The sequence below is a fragment of the Scomber scombrus genome, chromosome 15, assembly GCF_963691925.1.
Source record: "Scomber scombrus chromosome 15, fScoSco1.1, whole genome shotgun sequence".
NCBI classification, from domain to species: domain Eukaryota; kingdom Metazoa; phylum Chordata; class Actinopteri; order Scombriformes; family Scombridae; genus Scomber; species Scomber scombrus.
Window position 1 is genome coordinate 5,154,236 of NC_084984.1, and position 21,621 is coordinate 5,175,856.

The following is a 21,621-nucleotide window of genomic DNA, read 5'->3' on the forward strand; positions in this document are numbered from 1 at the left end:
AGTCTTGTATCTTTCCTGTATCTGGGAAAGAGCATTATATTGTCTGTGTGGACAGTTTAGTCTAGGATTCAGCTTGGTTACTGGAACAATTAGCATTTAAATGATCAAACTGTCTTGAGTGAGCAAGAGATAGTGAGTAATACATGATGCTGACCATTTTGACAGACCCCCTGTCTGGCAGGGAATTAGTCACGTTGTGTTTGATGTAAACATCACAGAGAGTCTCTGCACTCAGCACACCTGCTGCTTAATCTGTCCAAGCTTGGAATACATGCACACACAATGCGCAAAGCACCGATATAATTAACACAGTTAAGAGAACTTCCATCTTCTACAATACAACTCGGCAATTTTTAGAGCTGGCTTCTCCTTCTTTTGACATAAAACCACCGTGACTCACCGGCAGTGCCGCCTACAGCCATGGCTGCACTCATCTGTGCCAGGAGCTCAGGACTTGGTTTGAGGGCACCCAGAGTGGCAGCGATCCCCCCAGCAACTCCAATCATACCCAAAGCATTACCCAGACGGGCTGTGGACTGGTTGGAAAGGCCAGCAAGGGCGCCGACACAGCACAAGCCTGAACCCAAGTACATCATCTGGTGAGAGAAAAAGAGACAAAAGCGGAAAAAGGGGTTATAGACAAAGATTGAAGAACCACCGGATGAGAAAAAAGGCTGAGGTGATTTACTTGGAAGGTCTTGTACAACATCTGGGCAAACAAAGAATACACATGGAGGATGATTAGCGTATCCTTATATGGTCATGGGCTGTTTTGCTATAATTCGGAGCCACTAAGAAAATGGCGTTGGTAGAAGAGCTGCATTAATTAGTTGAGTAAATGATTAGATGACTGACAGAACATTAAGCACTGACTATTTTGATAATTGATTAATCATTTTGCTCAAATTGAATAAAACCAAAGCTAAACTGAATATCTTTCACACCTGTTCAATGTTGTATCCAGACTGCAGAGCAGCACCGTATCCTCCGATGAAGACGCCGGTAGGAAGCAGATAGAGGTAGTTGTACTCTGGAGGATCAGTGGGACGCTTGAACATGTCCAACATCTTCTTAGTCACCAGGAAACCACCTGGATGAGAGACAGAGAAAGTCTACGTTAATACATGGCACAAAAATCAGGTTTAAAAAGAGCTGCACGGATCAAAAGGTGCAGCAGGACAGAAAAAAACTCATCAGAAAGCAAAAAAGCAAGATGGCAAAAGAAAAGAGTTAGGGGGTTGAAGCAGGGATGTACAGGCACTTGGAGTTCATAAAAAGTATCTATTGTACACAACAGGTGTTTTTAAGTCATTGGCTGAAAACTGTTGCCAAGCCCAATAACAAATGTTAGGAATTTAACGAGTCTACTTTATGTCAGTGTAAATATTTCAAGTAGGAAACCTCAAAAGTGTCAAACCGGACCAGACAGTGTCTCATTGCTTTACAGGGAGAGATCACATTACCGTGTGCATGTCTCCCTTTTTCCCTCTGGCATGATTGTAGCCACGTGCGCACACATGCGCCCATACACCCAAAAGGTGAATCAGAGGCTAGCACCTGTTTCTCTCCAGTTCATGTAATTTTAGTCCTCGACTGTCCGACTTAAAACATGTAAGAATAATCTGTCTACTATTATTTCAGACCAATCTGAGTCAATATATTCATATGGAGGAATGTTCATGTATTGAAACACTGCAGAGTCAGTATCCACTCATTTCTTCTTGGTTATTTTATCCCCAAAATGATTCTGCTGGCAGTGGATTTAGAAAAACTGCAAGCAAATTGGCAACGGTGTCCGGAAAAGTCTGAAATCACAACTAGTCATCCATTTTTGCAGTCAAAAATAATGTCATTTTGAAATATGTTGTTAATACATTTGTTTTTTCAATTGAAAGGAGGAATATAGTCTTTGCTGTCAAATCTGAAGCTGAGGCAGGCTGAGCTCTGGAAGAGAAACAAAGTAAACAAACTTGCACTGCTAACTTATGTCTGTATATTATATTCATATTAATTCATTATTTATTACTGTTTTACTCATTAGTAGGGGTTGTGGGGTAAGTATGAGGATATGGAACGAAAAAGAGAAGGATGGATGGATGGATGGACTGTGTATGTGTGGTCTATTTCTTTTAACTGTTATACATTCACCTGTGGATACACAAGGAAAAACTTATAACCAAGGACACACAATGTTCATCAGTGAACAATAATGATCAAACTAAACTTATCTAACTGATGTTGACATTTGTTGGTACGTTTTTCAGCTGTTCAATGTGCTACAGCTGACTGCCTGATTAATTCCCAACCCTGCAAACTGGCATTAGCAGAGCACCCAGTGGTTGTTTGGTTGGTAGAAGTGTCTTTGTTGATAAGGGGGTCATTTCACTATAACACCAAAGTGGACCAAAGCTTGTGGAAATGAGAGGCCTTTTGCAATAACAGGGAAAATGGTAATCTAATAAGACTTAGTAGCACAGATTGACCTTCAGATACTGACACAGAACATATTCAGCTCAGGCTATACAGCAGGTCCAGGTGTTTTCTCACACATGCCCACATCTGATGACTGTGGAGATGCATAGGGGAACGAGAAGCTACGTCCACGGACCTGTTCCCTCAGAAAAGACACACAAGCTGAAAAATGTCAGTCTGTCTGTTTTATTGGAGCTAAATTTCACTATTGTGCTTCGTTCCTTTCCATGGAATGTTTTTTTTTCTGTTCCCAGGGGTTTATGGGTAATGTGGTAAGCCACTTAGAAATGTGCGTGTGGAACCGAACCCATGGTGAACATCAAAAAATAAAATGAAGCAACAGGCAAGGAACTAGGTATTTCTATAAAGGCTGTGGTGTTTTAGCATGCTTTCATTAAGGGGTCTAAAACACTAGAAAGTGAAGCCATGGAGCCCAGGGGGCCCAGGATTTGTGGTGGTCTCACCATGAACTTCAACCCTAATAGTCTCCTGCAGATCTCACACACAATCCTCAAAGAAGCTTGGGTGCATTTTTAACAAACAGGCAGAACTGTTCTCTAATTTGATTAAACTATTCATTTGTGTGCATAAGTGTCTCCCCAGGTGTCTCGCTGTGAGTTCGAGATATTCAAAACTAATTCATCGCTCATCCCTGAAGGAACACGCTGTTTCCCCTGGACCATTAGAGCGATATTAGAGTGATGAGTATCATAATGACTCCAGGAACACTTCGTCATTATAATGGGAATTATTAAGGGTAATAGCAGAAATGAATGTGTGTGTGTGTGGTCCAAGTCAGAGCCACCTACGCTGGTCAGAGCAGAGAGGGCAGCTGCAAAACTTGGGTCAGAGGCATGTTATTGTACAATCAATATAAAACACTTCAATCTTCAGCCTCCGTTGATATTTTGTTGGCTACAGGTTGCTGTAACTGGCAGGGATGACTATGAGGTGTCTGTGTGCGGGGTGACTCACCAGCGATGTTGACTGAGGAGATGAAGGCGGCGAGCACAGCCAGTGTCTCAGCGGTAGTTGTCGGGGTGTAGCCGCCTCCCATCAGGGACAGACCACCCACAGCCGTCAGACCTGCAGAACGCGGCAAATTTAGTATTTAGTATTCATCAATCTACAATTTCATAATAGTTTCGGTGACGACGTCAAAAAGAAGAAAAAAATAAAAGAACGAGATCACAACAGAACATTAATTCAGTCATTTGAAAAGTTTTACACTGATTAGAAGCTCAATAAGCACATCTAAAGACAATTTTACAATTACGTTCTTAACCACAGAATGCTTTGCCTCCCAGATTGGTAAGAGAAAGAAAGAAGATTTAGAGATAGACAGAAATAGAGAGAGAAAGAAAAGGTTTGTGCATGTTTACCACAAGAGGCTCAGGAATCCTTGATAACATCAGTCCTGTAATGACTTACAGGCAGTAAGATGCAATACACAGCACCCTGGGAGCCTTCCTTCACACGGACATGTGTTTTTGTACAATTTAGGCTGACTAGCAGGTATAGAGTTTGTGTGTATGTGTGTGTATGTGTGTGCATGTTTGAGCTTGAAGTCAATAGTTTTAGATTGGATTTTCAAATAAGGCAAACGTGAAGTATGACCTTCTCTCACTAATCTGCTTTTCTTCCCCAACAAAAGACAAACTTTATAATCATGTGTGTATATCAGCTCCTAAACAAAGCATGTTTCAAAGGCTGCCAAACAATGTTTTAGAGAAAAGTCCCTGTAATCAATTCACAACTCCGCGCTACACACGAGCTAGGTTAAATTTTCCACTGAAACAAAATAGACGACTGCAGCAGGAAATGTGCAACTTCGCTGTGACGAGTATATAAGAAGACAGAATTCACAGGAAAAACAAACGTTCCAAAACACATAGTTTGGTTTCTGGCACTGAAAAACACCTGACTCCATGTCTGTCTGCATTAAACGGTAAAAAAAATACATTTTCTCCATATGCTAATGATTATTATTACCAAGCTAGCACAGATGCTAGCCAACGTCCATTGTGGAAAATCATACTGTATGTATATCTACTCACACCCATCCTGCAGCGTTATGGTTCAGTAGCTGTGCCACTTTTTTTTTTACTCTATCGCAACACTTATTATTTTTTTTGTCAATTTTTGGTGAACAACAACCTAATTACATATTTTAGATCAAACATGCCATCAGCTGTCAAAATAAATGATAAAACGTATTTTCATTATGAACAATGTCATTATGAATTTAACTTTTATGTCATATTAATCATATTAGATATCACGTAATCATATTGTGGGTTAAGATTAAAAAGAATTGAATTAAAGACCATTAGAATATGAATAAATCTGCTGAAACTATTAAAACCAAGATGAAGGTTTTTTGGGGTTTCTATTAATGAATTGTTGCCAAAAATCACTGAATAGACAATAATGCATGTGCAGTGACACACACATAGTATACAAGTGGGGAACTGCTGTGCACGTTCATTAAACTGCTTGAACTAAAAATTGAGCTTCATCCTACTTTGTTCTCCTCCGACCTCCTGAAGAAAACCACCTAACAATAATCAACTGTTCATTTCCTGTTAGTTCTGGCTTGAAATATAAGAGACATAAAATAGACTCATAAAGAATACTGGGGTTTAAACGAGGAAAGCATTAAATTATGAGTGATACATACTTAATATTTTATATATATCCCCCACCCAGTAAAATCTGGTTTTACTTTATTATACTAGGATCCATCACGCTCCTAATACAGAGACCTTATTGTGCCCAACCTGGTCACTTAATACTGATAAGCGGACATTGTAAAATCAAGTTAATATCAAAGATGTTATGCCACACACACTGGGTGGGCCTTTAGGTGCGTCTGTGACAAACAAGCCACCAGGCTACAGTGATTCAGTGCTCTCATGTAGATTAAAGGGTTTTCTATCAGACACCAGATATTAAGATATGCCTCAATGAGCCACTGGATATGGAAGTAGTGTCTGAAGAATTTAAGATGACCCAATGGTCACATTCACTACTGGTTGTAAAACGAATCTCCCCATGAAAGAATATAACTTTCAAACCCGAAATTCCAACATGATTCCCTAATGTCTGTGACTGATTGTGTGTGTCTTTATGACGCCTGGCACAACAACAACCCGATTCTGCTGTTCTCACTGTTTCCATAACCGCAGTCAGTCAGTGACAAAAAAAAAGAAAAAAGAAAGTAATAGAGCCATGCCAAATATAAAAAGGGAAAAATACCTGGACAGGGAGGAAAGGGGGATGGAGGGCAGAAAGAGGGGGGAGATGACAACAAGGAAAACCTACAAATGAACTTTAATGTGGTTCATATTAATGTAACTATTTAATTTGTGGGAACATGTGCCTTTTAGAGTATAAAAAAATGTTAATTTAATGATGGAATTTTATTAACATGACAAACTTGAAGATCATGAATTTAAAAAAAGAAAGAAAATAAGGTAGAAAAATGTGAAAGTGCACAGACCCAGTGGAATAAGTTAGACATGTGAAAAGGGGAATGTAAAAAAAAAAAAAGGAGGGGGTAGAGCTGTCACTAATAAAGTGAAAACTGTCCACCTTTGTTCCCAACTGGGCTCCACAACCCAGCTCAGATGTCTGGCTGTGTGCACGACTAAATGAGCAGAAGACCACCCTGGCCCCCAAAGATCACCGACGATGTGTTACTTCCTACCAGAGTGTGACTCTCAGGAGTGATCAAAGCCGTGAGAACACACACACGCACGTTATGGTACCTCTCTAACCTCTTAACCCCCTTGTGTTAAGCGGCAGCGGCAACAATAAGGACACAATCTTTAACGTTTTTTCTTTGGACTGCTGAAAGGTCATGTGACAAACCTGATCTTCTTGCTAGGTCTTTATTATTATTTGGCGAGCTGAAGACAATTCTAGTAGTAGTTTTCTATTCTATTGTATCCATATGATTGAATTTAATACATTTTGTGTCTATGTAGAAAATGAGTCTTAAGGTAATTGCACAGCTGAGAGAGATAACTTCACAGCCAGCAAATAGAACAGACAATAACTTCTGCTATTTCACAAAGAGACAATTAAATAAGAAAAGCAATAACTCATATTTTGAACTTTCAGAATACACATTGAGTTTGGGACTAACAATGAACCAAATGGATCAAATTATCAGCATTGTGAATTTATTGACAATTTAAAGTCATTGCCGTTTTTAATGATTAAATTATCTGAATCATTCAAACGTTTTGTTCAGAAATGCATATATATGCATTATATATATGGGTCAATGACGTATAAGGATTTTCAACAACTCAATTGTAGAATAATAAAAACAAGCATATCTAATGCAGTAGTTCAAACATTCAGAATGTTGTGTACCTGAAAATTCATATTACAATTTGAAAGTGATTTTAGTGGGGGGGGTTTTTCAAGATTAATTGGCACTGGCCTTAAAAAAAAGTCATGTGGTGCGACCATGATTCATCTTGAAATATCTTATATAAATAAAAGATCATCATTTACAAAGATTTAAAAAAAAAAATGCAAATACTTTGTTTCCAAACACTTTATATTACTGAAAACTTGTAAAAAAAAAAAAAAGATGTGAAGCGTGTTAAGTAAATTAATTTATTTCAAGATGAATCATGGTCGCACCACATGACTTTTTTTAAGGCCAGTGCCAATTAATCTTGAAAAACCCACTAAAATCACTTAATTTCAAATGTATAATATGGATTTCCAGGTACACAACATTCTGAATGTTTGAACTACTGCATTAGATATGCTTGTTTTTATTATTCTACAATTGAGTTGTTGCAAATCCTTATACGTCATTGACCCATTTATCATAATATATATATTTTAGATCATAACTACCCTGAGCTTGTATAAGTGGTCACAGTGTAATGGATTGCATTACATTGAAAGGTGTTCCTAATATTTTGCCCACTCCTCTTTTACTTACAGCAGGTCTCCCAATCATTTATGTGCATTTGTATAAAAACATTTTTTTTTAAAAATGATTTCACTTAAATGGAAGACACTACACCACAAACACTAACCTGAGATGGCGTTGGTGACAGACATGAGTGGAGAGTGCAGAGCAGGAGTGACGCCCCACACAGTGTGGTATCCCACGATGCCTGCCAGGCCAAAGGTGGTGACTATCTGGGTGAAGGCGGCATTAGGAGCTACCAGACCCAGACCCAACAGGGTGGCGAAACCTGGCACAAAGAGAGACAACGTTAAAGGAAAAAGAAAAAAAAAGAGAAACTGTGATAACTACAGAATTGTTTTTTACGGTATATCTAATTAATATGATTATCAGTTAGTTTACAGTGTATTTGCCACCAGACACTGTATAGTGAAATAGTTCCCAACCCCCTTTTGGCTTATAACCCCATGATACAAAGACTCAAAGTGGTCTTGCACCTCCTTGTCCAAGGTTGAATATGTTCATGAGTTATGAGCATGGAGAGAGATTTCACCCTCTCACATTGTTTCATTTGAACCATTTTACAGGCCTGAAAACTATCCAATATTTCACAAAAGACTGGATAAAAGTCAGACATAATAAAAGTTATTATGTGTAGCAGATTTGATTTCCCTAATAAACCATGACCATCCATGATGTCCTTATTCTCTGTTACTTCAACAGACCTGCATCGTTATAAATCAGACTGTTGTCTAACAGTTATAGCAAAAAAGGTTGTCTGTTCCCATGACAACTGATATAAAATGATCTAAATAAATACATTACATGCCAAGCTAATAAGCACATCAGCACTGTCAAGGAATTCCTGGAGCGGCACTTTTACAATAAAAGTGGCAACAGTAGCTGCACGGAAGTGTTCTCGCGCACCTCAACAATGTGTGATTCACATTAATGAATGCATGTGGTGCACTTACACAGAGCGCTATGTGGCACCATGGGAACCGCTCGCTACAGCGCTACTTCAAACAAACACTCAGCATGACACTGTTTTTACAATGCACACTTCCTGACACTAACAGGGTGTCTATGTATGTGTGTACGGGCTTGTAATCTGCCTCTGTCACTTCTCGCCTCCTTTGCACATTCCAGCAGTGACCTAAAGAGCTGATTATTAACCTATCCTTCACCTTAAGGAGGACCTCAGCCTCCCTAAAGATCCAATGAGGACAATTGACAGAATAGACTTGAATGAGCACTTTTGTCAAATACGGCACACTCTTGACTTCTCCAACTAGAAAATATCTCAATTTCACGACACATTTGTGACAACTGACCTCCAGTGTACATGCTAGTAGTGGTGAGTCTAGCCTGGAAGGGGGAGACATGTGAAGCCTTCTCTGCCGCCAGTTCTTTGACAGACTTGGTTTTAGGAGGAGCGGCGGTAGGCAAGTTGTTAGGCTGAGGAGCGGGGAACAGGTTCTTTCCATCCTGGAGATGACAATAAATAGAGAATAGTACAAAGAAGTAAAAGAGAAACATTGGAAATAAATATATATATTTCCTAACTGCCAGTATATTATTTGCTCTGCTAGAAGATATCTACAAGAAAGGTCACAAAAAGTGGTGGCAATAAGGGTAATTGTTATGACATTTATTAAGAGCTGATTTGATCTTTGCTGTTTTTTTACCCTGATGGCCTCCAGTGACCTTTGCTACACTCGTAAATCTATGTAACATTAGACCATGCTGTCAAGATCAAAGTAAGTAAACTAATGATCAGCAGGTAGGGTAAGTAATATCTGCATTTCAGCATCATTTGTAAGATTTGCAACCTTCATTGTGATCAGATATGGGTAAAATACATCTGCATTCTATTTGTTTCGTTAAAAAATGAATACAGATTTCCTGAGATTGATTACAGCAAAAACAAATAATTACACTAAATAGAATAACGATCTATGACTGACAGCGGGATTTTAAGGCTGATTGTGATATATTTGAGAGATTTAAAAAAGTATGTCAGCCAGTGTTTTTTTTTTTTTTTTTTTTTTTACTTTAACACATAATATAAAACCATATTTGATGATGATCCCTAAATGGAATTACAGTTTGGTTATTTCAGAACTGAGACCAAAACCTGTTCAGAGCATGACATTTAACAGATTAAAATAAACAACCCTGTTTCTAAATCACTGCACAAAGAGCCTGTCTATGCCGAAAAGTGAAAATGTATCTTAATATGTGCACAAACAAGGCGTGGGCTAGCATCTTAAAATGTAATCTTAAATTTACGTTTTTTTGACTGTGATTATATGAAAAATTAACACTAATTCATGCAGAGCTGTACTGAGCTCCAGACAATTAATTGTGTGACACATGGACACAGTATGTTTAAATTATAATGACATGAAATTAAACCCTTGATTTGAGACTTTTTTGCTTTTGGATAACATGACTATAACCATTAACTTAAATCAATCAATTCATTAAATAAACCCAAGCATTATCAAAAGTGATAATAAAATGATGTTCATGTCACTAAAGGGTGGATTATTGAACAATGAAGTATTTTCAGTATAATACTCAGTCACACTATTTATGAAAATGAATGAAACATTATATATTATAGTTATCAAAGGTCTCTTTGGTATGTCTGCTTGTTTTTTTTAAATGACTTTACTATTATAATACACAGCTATTTATCACTGTTAATAATCAAATTAAGTGTATGTATATTTAGGAGACGACATTGCTCTACTGGCAACTGAAGACACTGCACACAGAGAGAATAAGAACACAAGATTGTCCTTAGGGTGACATCTAGTGATTATGCAAGGGACCTGCAGGACATTTTTACTGTATACTTCAATGCAACCTGTTCAGCTGAAATGTTCTCTGCTGTGCACATACATGCGTGTTTGTTTTATTGCTGGCTTCGTACCTGCATGACCACAGATCCTCTGACAACATGATCCATTGTTCCATAGTCAAACGCGTCCTTTACATCCAGGTAGAAGTTCTCCGTGCCGGGGCTGACAGCCCGCAACAACTTAGTGATGTTGTTGGAGTACAGAGTGCTGGACTGTGTGGGCAAACGGCTGGGCAGGTCTGTGTAGCCAATATGGGTCACTCCCTACAGAAATTTAAAAGAAAAGTTTGTAATTTTACATTGAATGTGACGAGAAGACCAGTGACACTTAAATCTCCTAAAGTGAATGCCCTAAAACACTGGAAGTTTTATACCACACTGTTTTGGCATTGTGAGTGTATGTGCACAGACCTTGTATACTGACAACTCTCCGGGTTCGGTGGTCTCAATATTTCCTCCGGCCTCAGCTGCCAGGTCCACCACCACTGACCCATCTTTCATGCTCTCAATCATTGGTTTGGTGATCAGGATGGGCGCTCGTCTACCTACAATGTTAAAATAGAAAACACATCGTTACCCAAGAAGTGACTGATATTCACTAAAAGCTGAGCTGACTGTGGATTCGTGGCCACATTATGCAGGAAAAACATTTGAAATCCACAAAATAATGGAACAAATATGAAGTGGTTGTAAAATATGTTCTGGTACATTCTGGTTAAGTTATTTTTAAATTTTAATATTCCGTGACTTGCCCTTTTCTATTTAGAAATTCTCTGACTACCAGCCCAGAATACATGTCTCAAATTCTGTGATGTTCCAGATATTCCACAAGCAGAGGAAAGCTGTTTACATGGCCTTGAGTTTGAAGAAATACCTCCTTCGCCTTTTACATTTTACATTACAGTTGGTGTTTACATTGTGCATGAGTCTGTGCTTCTGTGCATACCTGGGATAAGAGCAGTGCTGATGACAATGTCCACCTCCTGACACTGTCTGGCAAACAGCTTCATCTCTTCTTCTATGAACTCCTTTGACATTACCTTGGCGTAGCCTCCCTGGCCCTCTCCTGACTCCTTCATGTCCACCTCCAGTGGCTCTGCGCCCAAAGATTTAAACTGCTCCAAAGCATCAGCTCTGGGAGGCGAGGGAGAGGGGGTCGTCAGAGGTGATTGCTTATTTGGGTAGAAGGAAAATGTCTGATAGATTGTCAGATTAGTAATGCAAAACGTGTATCTATACTCAGCGGGAAACTCTGATCTTTTCTTTTCATTGGCCTGGTCCATTTTGAAATTAGGAAAATATTGTGTTTTTTACTCCTACATTACCAACTCATTGTCCCATAACACTTCACTTTGTTTAATGATCTTTAACCGATCAGTAAGACAATCAGACACTAGCGCTGCAGCCGCCAGACCTCGAGAACTGACCATATTTTCTGGTGATCATATTCTGTACTTCTATCCAAATACAATAATATGAAGCCAGTATCATTATTATATTTTTCTAGATTTATTTGGGGGCTTTTTTGCCTTTATTTGTAAGTACAGTAGGTGGCAGAGAGGCCGACAGGAAACAGGGACAGAGAGAGGGAAATGACCTGCAGCATAGATCTATGGCCGGATTTGAACCGGGGATGCTGCCTTTGTGTGGCATGCGATTTAACCATTTGACTACCCATGTGCTCCGAGCCAGTATTCTTTTCATTTAGAATTCACACATATGATATAAGATACAAACCTGGTGTCAAATCCTCTGACAATAGCTCCCATGGACCTGGCACTACCTGCTGCTGCCAGCCCAGCCACACCTCCTCCAATAATCAGCACCTATTCACAAAGACATGAAGCAGTTTAACATAGTCAAAAAAGTGCTTTAGCGTCTTAAAAGTCAAATTAGCATAGGGAAATTCATATAATAGTAAAATAAAACAAATGCCAACTACAGGATAACACACTCATACTACACACCTTTGCAGGTGGCACTTTCCCAGCTGCTGTGATTTGTCCGGTGAAAAAACGACCAAAGCTGTTAGCTGCGAGCACAACGGCCTTGTACCTGAAATAACAGACAGGAAAATAGCACAGGAACGATGGAGAAATTGATGATCAATTAATATGTAATTATAAAGTAAAAACTGTACTTTACTGTTTAACATTCGAAATTGTGAAATGTACCTATAAGACATTAAGCTACGAGAGAAGCATGACAGCACCTAGTATTCTTTGAGTTAGGTGAATGATGCACAGAGGGCACACAACAAAAGTAATCTATAGAAAGACAAAATGTTAACTTCCATGGACTCAAAAACACAGTCCACCATTGAAGGCGCCACGTACATACCCTGCAATGTTTGCCATAGAGCTCAGGGCATCGTAACCCTGGGCGATGGTGACTCTGGGAACCTGGTCCATAGCAACGACAGTGGCTTTCTTCTGGGATAGCATATCCATCAGCTCAGGGTTCTGAGCCGGGTAGATGAAGCTGAATAAAGTGGCTGCATCCTTCATCAACTCCACCTCATGGACGCCCAAAGCAGGGTTGAAAACGGGAGCACGGACCTGTGTAGCAGAGTGAGAGGACACAGGGGAACATGAGAATGAAACCAACATATTCAAATCTCTTCAACTTCAGAGTGAGAGTTTGAGTGACAGAGAGTGTGAAAAGGCATTCAATTTAGGTCAAAAAGTCAGATTATGTATAAATATATCTGCAAAACATTATAATATCTTTGAAAGTGCTTGAGCTGTAAAGTAGCTAAAAGTTTAACTTGTAGTCCCACCCTCCTCTCTACAATGAAAATACTATCCAACATCAACACCTTTGACATCTTTAAATGGCTATAATGGGTGTGCTCATCATCTCTTCTCAACCCTCCTGTCATATATCTGCCTGGTCTCATTCCAGGATGTCTGTAAAAGCTACTGTACAAGAATAGGATAATTGTTTCCTCACTCTATGTCTCCCTTTTCCCTAGGCTGTCAAATTACATTTAAAAAAAAAAATTACATTCCAGCCAAAACGCTCTCTGTTCCCTCTCACACCCTTACATTTTGTTTCCACATCTTTCACCTTCCGCCTGTCAACTCAGTCTCCCTCCTTCTTTCCCCACCTTGGCATATGAACACATCAAGAGACTCCAGTGGCATCTTAAATGTTTACTTTGGCTTCTCATCCTCTCTTTAGATCCACACTTTCATTGATGATAATGGAAATATATGTAATCGTCACCTTAATTTTCATTTGCCTTTGCTCTCCTCCCTCTGCTTCTCTACAAAGACATACTTGACAGTTAATTGGCGTTTTGGCCTGGGAGAACTGGGCTCTGTCATCCTCCCTCTTCCCCCTGCACCTAACACCACCAAAGGTGCCAAAGCTGCTGCCACCTTAAAACACTCACCGGCCCACCCAGTTCCTTCCTTCCTTTTTCCCCTCATTAACTCTTCTTATACCTTAATCAGACCCTTCAGGTAAGAAGATATTTCAGACGTATTCAACTGCTCACAAGTTAGTCTGATTCATCCAACAACCTCATTTACCTTCTCCTTCCTCTGTCTGGCCTCACTGAGCTATTCAATCATTGACTTCTCACTTAAGGCTTACCTTAACCAACACATCAGATGTCAAGACATCTTTGACGTCTTTAATTGTCGCTCCGGCCTGGACATACTGTTCATCTGGGAACTTGGAAGCCTCTCCGGCTCCAGACTCCACGACGACGTTGAAGCCCTGTTTGATGAGCGCCTGGACGCCAGCGGGAGACAGCGCCACACGCTTTTCATTCTGGAAAATTTCTTTCGGGACACCGACTGTGAGCTGTTTGTATGGAATTCCTGGAGAGGCTAAGAGAAACAACAGAGGAGCGTGTGAAGTATAAATTCACTGATTTCACAGCAGACAAATGGGTAGATGCTTTTGGGCTTGCTTAACCTATTTTATGGCATTGAGTGTTCATACCAACAGATTATAAAGCCAAAGGATTGTTGACACAGTCTGATTGTTCCAAAGTTTTCATAACATATTTGATCATGTTTCATATCTTATTTTCACATAAAATAACAAACATCACAGTAATTAGGGAGAGAAATATGCAGTGTGTATACAGGTTTATGTGTATGTACCTTGCTCTGGTCCAAACCAACAGAAAGATACACAATACATAGAATACTTCAAAGCCATTTTGCTGAATGGATCATTGCAAAGTAATGTATGAATGAACAGCTTTTCATGACCGTGAGTGTGAGTGTTGACCATAAATACTGTATGTGCAGTGGCCTTTGACAGACACAGCAGCTAGTGGCTCTGTAAAGCTGTTCCTAGGCAAAGCTTGAGAGGAATACTAACATCACACTAACACTGACAATGTTAACATATTGATAATAAGCAAAGTTAACTTTACCATGTTAGCATCCTGACATTTGCAAATTAGCATTAAACACAAAAAGCTGAGGATAATGGGAATGTCATCAGTTTTTCATAAATCAAAGTATTGGAGAAAGTAACATTTTGGCCTGAAGGTGGCGCTAGATGTAAACGTAAGTGGTCACCACAGCAATTACAATTCCTCCTCTCTTTATATGAATGTATGTACTGAATGTCAAGGTTATCCGGCCAATAACTGTAAAGACATTTCACTCTGAAGCAAACATTTTCTACCTGCTTGTGGCACCAGATGAAAAGACAGAAGATGACCAAAACTCATCAGAATACATGAATACAATTATTACAGAAGAACATATCAGCCAAAATGGAAATACTTTAATTCACTGCCTTAACTGTTTTCACTTCACACCCAAGCTTCACTTAACTATGAAGCTTAATATTATAATCAAACTGATGTCATAAAACAACAATTAAGTAGCAAAAATGTCATGAGACTAAAGACAATAATCCAGCCAAAAATAAAGACATGTCTGTGTCTTTTTTAGTACCCTTATTCAGGTGTAGTGTGCAAGAAACAGGCAGGTCACATGCTGTGTTTTCTCCTATGGAAAATTCCACTGCAGCCATTTCCCACTGTCTCCTCGTCTATACATAAACACAAGAGGACAAGCTGCCCTTCCTCCCAACCTGCTGCAATGACCTGCCCTCTAGTTTCTTCTGTTTTTAAAAAAAAAAATTCCACAACACAAAAACACCAAAAAAACAACTGGTTGCAAGCTGTCAGTGTGATTTTTAGACGTCTGTAAACCAAGCAACTGAGCAACAAAGCAGTTGCCACAGGCTCACTTCCAGGCATCACCCAACACATTTAGCCCTCAGGTAGCAATTAGCTTAAAGCTAAGAGATTAGGCTGAGAGGACTGGGCAGCCTATCCCATGACTATCATATTACTGAGCAAAAATGCAGTTTGAATTATGTTGAAAATGACTATGACGTACAGCTGCAACTGTTCCAGCATTATCTTGTGTTTATATTCTACAAATCTGTACTTTAATCTCACAGTAGAGATAAAATGGTAACCTAGAGATAAACCTCAACATTGTGTTTAAAGATAGAAAAATGTGTGAATGTAAGTTTCCATGGCAACAAAGTTTTCAGTGGTAGGAATCTAAGTGCTATATGTAAACTGTTTCTCTGTGGGATTTCATTCAGGGTTTTTTTCCCCATTCATTTAAGAAGCTGAGTTATTGGATAAACCTTATTCTAAAACAGGCCTTTACTCAAATCAGAGCCACAAGTAAAGCTCTGGCCTACTGAGGCTTCCTCACTTCTGGTGGCCAGAAAGAGATGTCAACCTCTCTCCCCAGGAGCTCATGATTATCGGGATGGTGTAAACAGGCTTTAACTGTCTGGTCCTGCAGAAGGTTTCATGCTCTTCCACTGCTCAACATTTGATAGCAGACATGCTCCAAAAAAAGAGAAGAAAAGAGGCTGATAGCTAGAAAACATGGATGTAAAAGAGTATGACCTTAATGACATTAACTGATTTTTTTGGGCAGCGGAAACAAGATATATCATATTTTAAGTTGATATACCAACATGAACTTGTTGGTAAACAGTTGCTTATTTACAAGTCCAATACTCTTTTTGCTCCATATTTGGTATATATCAACTTGTGAGTAAAATATATGGCTCTTTAGGTACAAAATGTTCCACTATGTTCACCAGCTAGCTGCTAACTGTATCTTTTTGCTGTTCAATGGTGAGCAGCAAGCAGCACTTTTTTCTGCTGCTTGCTGTGGACAAAAACAACACTATCAATTATGGCCGCTTTAAAATTCAGCTCAGTAAATATTTTTCATTAGAAGGAAATGCATTTAGCATCATTATATCTCAAGGATACACACAATCTGACTTAATACTAACATAACCTTGTTCCCCAACCTGTAAAGAATCACAACCCTCCAGTAAGTACTGTGTCAGCCTTTCGACACAATATGAATACACACCTACATCTAATAATGTACATCCACTTATGTTTGGAAGTTTGACAATGCCAACGTGAGTCTGTTCATGTAGCACAGTGCCACCTTGTCCAAAGTTCACCAGTCACACGGGATCATCTGCCACCGTCTGTACTGTATGTCTATAGGCTCCCTACAAGTCCAAACATAAGCACATCTATATGCAGTGTGTGTTCGCCAGTTGGCAGCGGCTATTCTCGACTCTCCCCTCTAGATAGTCAAGAATAGCCGCTGCCAACTTGAGCTGGCTGAGCTTGCAGGAATGTCAACCTGTCACTGTTGTCACTGTGAACCAGCTCCCCCTGCACCCCTTTAAACATCCACCTACACACAGACACACATGAGCACCACCATGAACCCAGCACACACACTGATATGACGCACCTGCAACCAGCTGGTACTGGCTTTTCACAGTACACACACACCTTCTGTCTGGTTATTGGATACAGACTGAGGACATGGAAAATGGAGAATAAAGCCTGAGGGCAGCAGTATCCTTCATGTGACCTCGGTACTGAGCAAATAAACTTCTGACAGGAGATAAATGAAAAGCTCTCAGGTTAAAAGGATATCTTTTAATTATCCTTATTTTGCCAAAAGAGTGGATTAACTTCATCATAACAATTACAATGTGTAATCGCTAAAAATTAAACGGTATGCATAGAAAAACATGATGAATGAATGAATGGGTAAGCAGTCTGGTTTGTAGTATATTCATGTGTTCATGTAATGAGTACATTGACGCCTCCTGGGCTATCAGCACATACATGGGAATGTACACAGAAGCTACAGGTGGTGTTTCATATTGCTATCAGTAGTTATATGTGCATCTATAAACCTTCCCAGCAAGGTTCAAAGTTCAAGCTGAAGAAAAATCCACCTGAAAATCTGACTTAAACCATCTTTTTGTGATCCCGTTCATTTCAAGATATATAATATATATATAAATGTATTATGAAGTCTAAATGAATGTATACTGTACTGTATTTGCCACATAATTATCAAATACATAGCACCATTCTTGCATGGAAACATTTGTATCTAGGTTAGAAATGCTCAAGGCTGAATAATAATTTGCAGACATAGAACTGGGTCATCCTGCCCTCTTTATATTTTTACAAACCTACATATTATCTAAGAGTTTCAGCTGTGGAAATATTTTTCCAAGTCAGTTCCACATGCTTTCTCTGTGGCTGGTGTGTCACATCACTTAAAAAAAAGAGGTGCTATGTCATCGGTTAAGAGGTCAAGTAGCCTAAACCATTTACTCAAAACATGACATGTATACAGCACATAATTGCTTTTTATATAACACCTGTTTATACCGCCCCTTTTAAATCACCATGGAGAATTGCATTCCCCATCGTGCCATTACTAAACCCAACAGGTGATTGTGGCTGCAACTAGCATTTTTTTGTCATTGATATAATAAACTGATTATTTTCTTGAGCAATCAATTGGTCTATAAAATGTGAGACAATGGTGAAAATGCCTCTCCAACTATATAAAACAAAGTAAAAGCCAATTCCTCCAAATTAGGAAGCCTAAGCCACAAAATGTTAAACTTAAACTAGTTTCTGATTACTTTTCTATCAATTTACTATTTAATGAATTGGCTGTTCTAGTAAATGTTTTCCTTTCAGACTCAGAGTGTAACATGAATGCAAAACTTACAATATAAATAAGAGCCATTTAATGTGCACAATCAACAACAGGAACAAGCTGTTGCTACTAATCTGATTAGCCTGAAGCTCGTCCATCAATGTATGAACACTGTCAATACATAAAATGTCCAATTACTCACACTATTGAAACTAATTTATGTGTTCAGAAATGGTCAGAGGAGATTTAATGTTCCAGGTTGTGACACGGTCTCAACCCCTATACTTTCAGTGTATATTGCACAAACAAGACCCATGTTGTTACCATTATCTTAATGTGCTGTGTTAATTCAATGGCTTCTGAATATTGAATATTATTATAATATTATTTGCACTATTCTGTAACTTCCTGTGAATGAGTATGTCTTACCTGGACTTGCACATCTTCTGAGAGCTTGATGGGTCCTGAAAAAGCGAATGCAGGGTGTTTTGATAGCATGGCTGTTCTGCAGCTTCATGCAGGAAACCCCGCTGAACACAGGGGCCGAGCAGCTGGCCGCCACGACACGTAGGAGGCTCGCCATGGTGTACACACACACCCGACACACACACACACCAGGAGGAGCTCAACAGGACAGACGGCACTCCTCCTGTGGGAGAAAGATGAGAGACAGTTGAGAAAAAGGGCACCGAGAGAAAGAGTGGAGAGGGGGGTTGTGGGTAAAGAAGAACAACAACGGGATGAAAGTGTGTAAAAGTTAGTGAATGTCACTATCTCTACTCAACATTATCAACTACTTCCACACAAACAGATGCCCTTTTGAAAAGATATGCAAGTTGTGGCTTCAAGTTCTACAGAAATACGCTCTACCCTGTTCCCCTGTAACAAGCACACACATACGACCTATGTCATTCAGACACTTTCCTTCATGCATTTGTACCAAAATGCACACACGTATTTTGGCTGTTGGACCCACACTACAAAGACTCATTTTTTTCTGCCATTTTCATGCAAAGAAATATAATTTTATAATGAAGAAAGTGTATAATTTCAACACCTTTATATTAAAACAAATCATAGATGACCACGTCTTTAAACTGCTGCTAACTCAGTGACTGTGAGGCAGTAAACAGCATGTGAGACAGCATGTTTACTTTAAGGGGAGATAGTGGAACAGGGATAGACTGGGATAGCCTGGCTGACAGAGTGGGGCTCAAACTGGAATTGACTGGCAATAAAAAAACTTTGCACTGAAAAGGTGAAATGCAAACATCAATTTAAGAGCCACAAAAAGCCAAATAGAACAGCAACAATAAACACCTCTTCTCCCTAGTGCTTACATTAGAGCTGAAATGATTATTATTATTCAATTAGTCGATTTATCGTCAATAAAATTCATACAAAATCCATCAATCAAGTCATTTATCAAGTAAAAATGCACACAATGTGCTTGTTCCAGCTCTCTAATGTGAGGATGTGCTGCTTTTTTTTGTTTTATATCATTTTTAATTGAAAACCTTTGACTTATTTTACTATTTGAATGACTGATTGGCATTTTTGCAATTGGCACTATTATCTGATGTTACAAAGGCTAAAGCAGGACTAAAAACATTAAAAATGATTATTTTATTAATTGAATTATCATTAGTTGCAGCCCTACAGGGCATTCCCCACAACACAAATGAGCAGAAAATAATGATACATTACACCATCAAATGTTAGAGTCTTTAACTATATAAACTATATATATATATAAATCATCATGTAGTGGAGTCAAAGGATCAATAAATCTAATCAATCAAAGCACAAGCATAGCATAGGTCTGATTGTAAGCATTTTTTTAGAAAGTTTGAAACTAGGTTATTGATTAGGTTGTTGTCATTATGTTTTTAATTGATCAATTAATTATTTGTTTATAGATTATAGTGGAAAATGTCTTCAAAGACTTTCTATGTACAGTAGCTACACTGATATATAAAAGATGAAAGAAGCTCTTGAACCTGAGTAGGGCTGCAACTGGTGATTATTTTCAGTATCGATTCATCTATTGATTACTTTCTCAATTAATCGATTAGTTGTTTGGTCTAAGTTGTCAGAAAATGTTGATTACTGTTTCCCAAAACAATGAATCAAAACAAATGATTGCAATAAATTTCAACTTGGTTTTTAGCACTGTGAAATAAAAACCACACACAGCTGTTGCAGGCAGAGCAGCGATAGAGAGGGTTAGTTAGTTTCACTGCTGATTTATCTCATAACGACTTGTATGAGCTGTCACTTCATGTTAGACTTTGAGATTAAAAAAAACAAAAAACACCATCGACACAGATTCAGATAAGATATTGCGAAAACGCTGCAGCTCATTAAAGAGCCAGCTGAGGACGATCAGCTTGTTGTTTTTTTCTTCCTGATTCAATCAGAACATTTATGACTCAATAAGTTACCAATAAAACCTCATTTTCGATTCAGTCAATGACATGCTGTCATTCAGACTTAAAGCTGCAGTCTTAAAGATGTTGGACTGCTTGTTTTTTTGTGAAGCAGTTCCTCTATGAGTCAGATATCACCATTATTATAATCCCACTACACTTCTCCCCTCTAGCCTCGGGAGAAAGTAGAGAGGAGGAGGAGGAGGAGGAGGAGAGGAGGAAGCTAACACAGGCTAGCACGCTAGCTACCCACAAACACTCTGCTTCGTGCATAAAGGCTACGTGTGAATAAAAAAGCGTCCTGCACGTGCACACACACTCAAAGCGAAACAAAAGCATGGAGTAAAAATGAGAGTAGAGAGGTAAGAGGCGGTTTGAAAGGCGACTGACCTTTGCAGACAGTCCTGGCTTTGTGCAGCACAGGCAAACTTTCCGTCGACCCGGAAGATCTGTCACACGGGAGGTAGGACTATGATTGGATCCTTAATCAGATGCATCATATGACTTTTGATGTGCTGTCACTGACGGGACACGTAGAGGCTGCCTGCAGACGTGCTGTAGGCTATCTATAAAAAACATACTATATATCTCCCTGGCCTGAAAGCGACCTCCCTCTTATCATTTGACAGTAACATTATCATATTCACAGCTTATTATCATACCAAATTATCAAATACAAGCTGTGTTGGAAAATAAGCATATGCATGATTAGATGAGTAAATAGACAAACAGCTATACATTGCAGTTGCACGTATATTGATTAAAAATGATTCATGACCACATTGACTACGTCTTTTACTATATCAGAAATGGCGTCTCATTACTGAATCATATTTAAGATGTAACTCTCTATATTCCCACTATGTGGCTCTCTTTCACCATTTTATATTCAGCAATGCACTAGAT

General features: G+C 38.9%; 1 protein-coding gene across 2 annotated transcripts in view; it reads right to left on the minus strand.

Moving 5' to 3' along the window:
- The window catches only part of nnt (nicotinamide nucleotide transhydrogenase), a 35,016-nt gene extending 13,845 nt beyond the window's left edge, over positions 1 to 21,171 (minus strand). The window contains exons 1-14 of one of the 2 annotated variants that reach the window (XM_062434152.1): positions 21,106 to 21,171; positions 18,716 to 18,935; positions 13,881 to 14,110; positions 12,621 to 12,838; positions 12,248 to 12,335; positions 12,018 to 12,106; positions 11,227 to 11,414; positions 10,692 to 10,825; positions 10,353 to 10,544; positions 8,746 to 8,899; positions 7,539 to 7,700; positions 3,448 to 3,558; positions 945 to 1,090; positions 401 to 596 (exon numbers count right to left, since the gene is read on the minus strand). In XM_062434152.1, coding sequence (XP_062290136.1) covers positions 401 to 596; positions 945 to 1,090; positions 3,448 to 3,558; positions 7,539 to 7,700; positions 8,746 to 8,899; positions 10,353 to 10,544; positions 10,692 to 10,825; positions 11,227 to 11,414; positions 12,018 to 12,106; positions 12,248 to 12,335; positions 12,621 to 12,838; positions 13,881 to 14,110; positions 18,716 to 18,869 — 2,062 coding nt within the window. In that variant the 5' untranslated portion in view covers positions 18,870 to 18,935; positions 21,106 to 21,171. Of the gene's footprint in view, positions 1 to 400; positions 597 to 944; positions 1,091 to 3,447; positions 3,559 to 7,538; positions 7,701 to 8,745; positions 8,900 to 10,352; positions 10,545 to 10,691; positions 10,826 to 11,226; positions 11,415 to 12,017; positions 12,107 to 12,247; positions 12,336 to 12,620; positions 12,839 to 13,880; positions 14,120 to 18,715; positions 18,936 to 21,105 lie in introns of both variants that reach the window. The other variant, XM_062434151.1, reaches the window with a different exon arrangement.
- Positions 21,172 to 21,621: the final 450 nt, after the last annotated feature.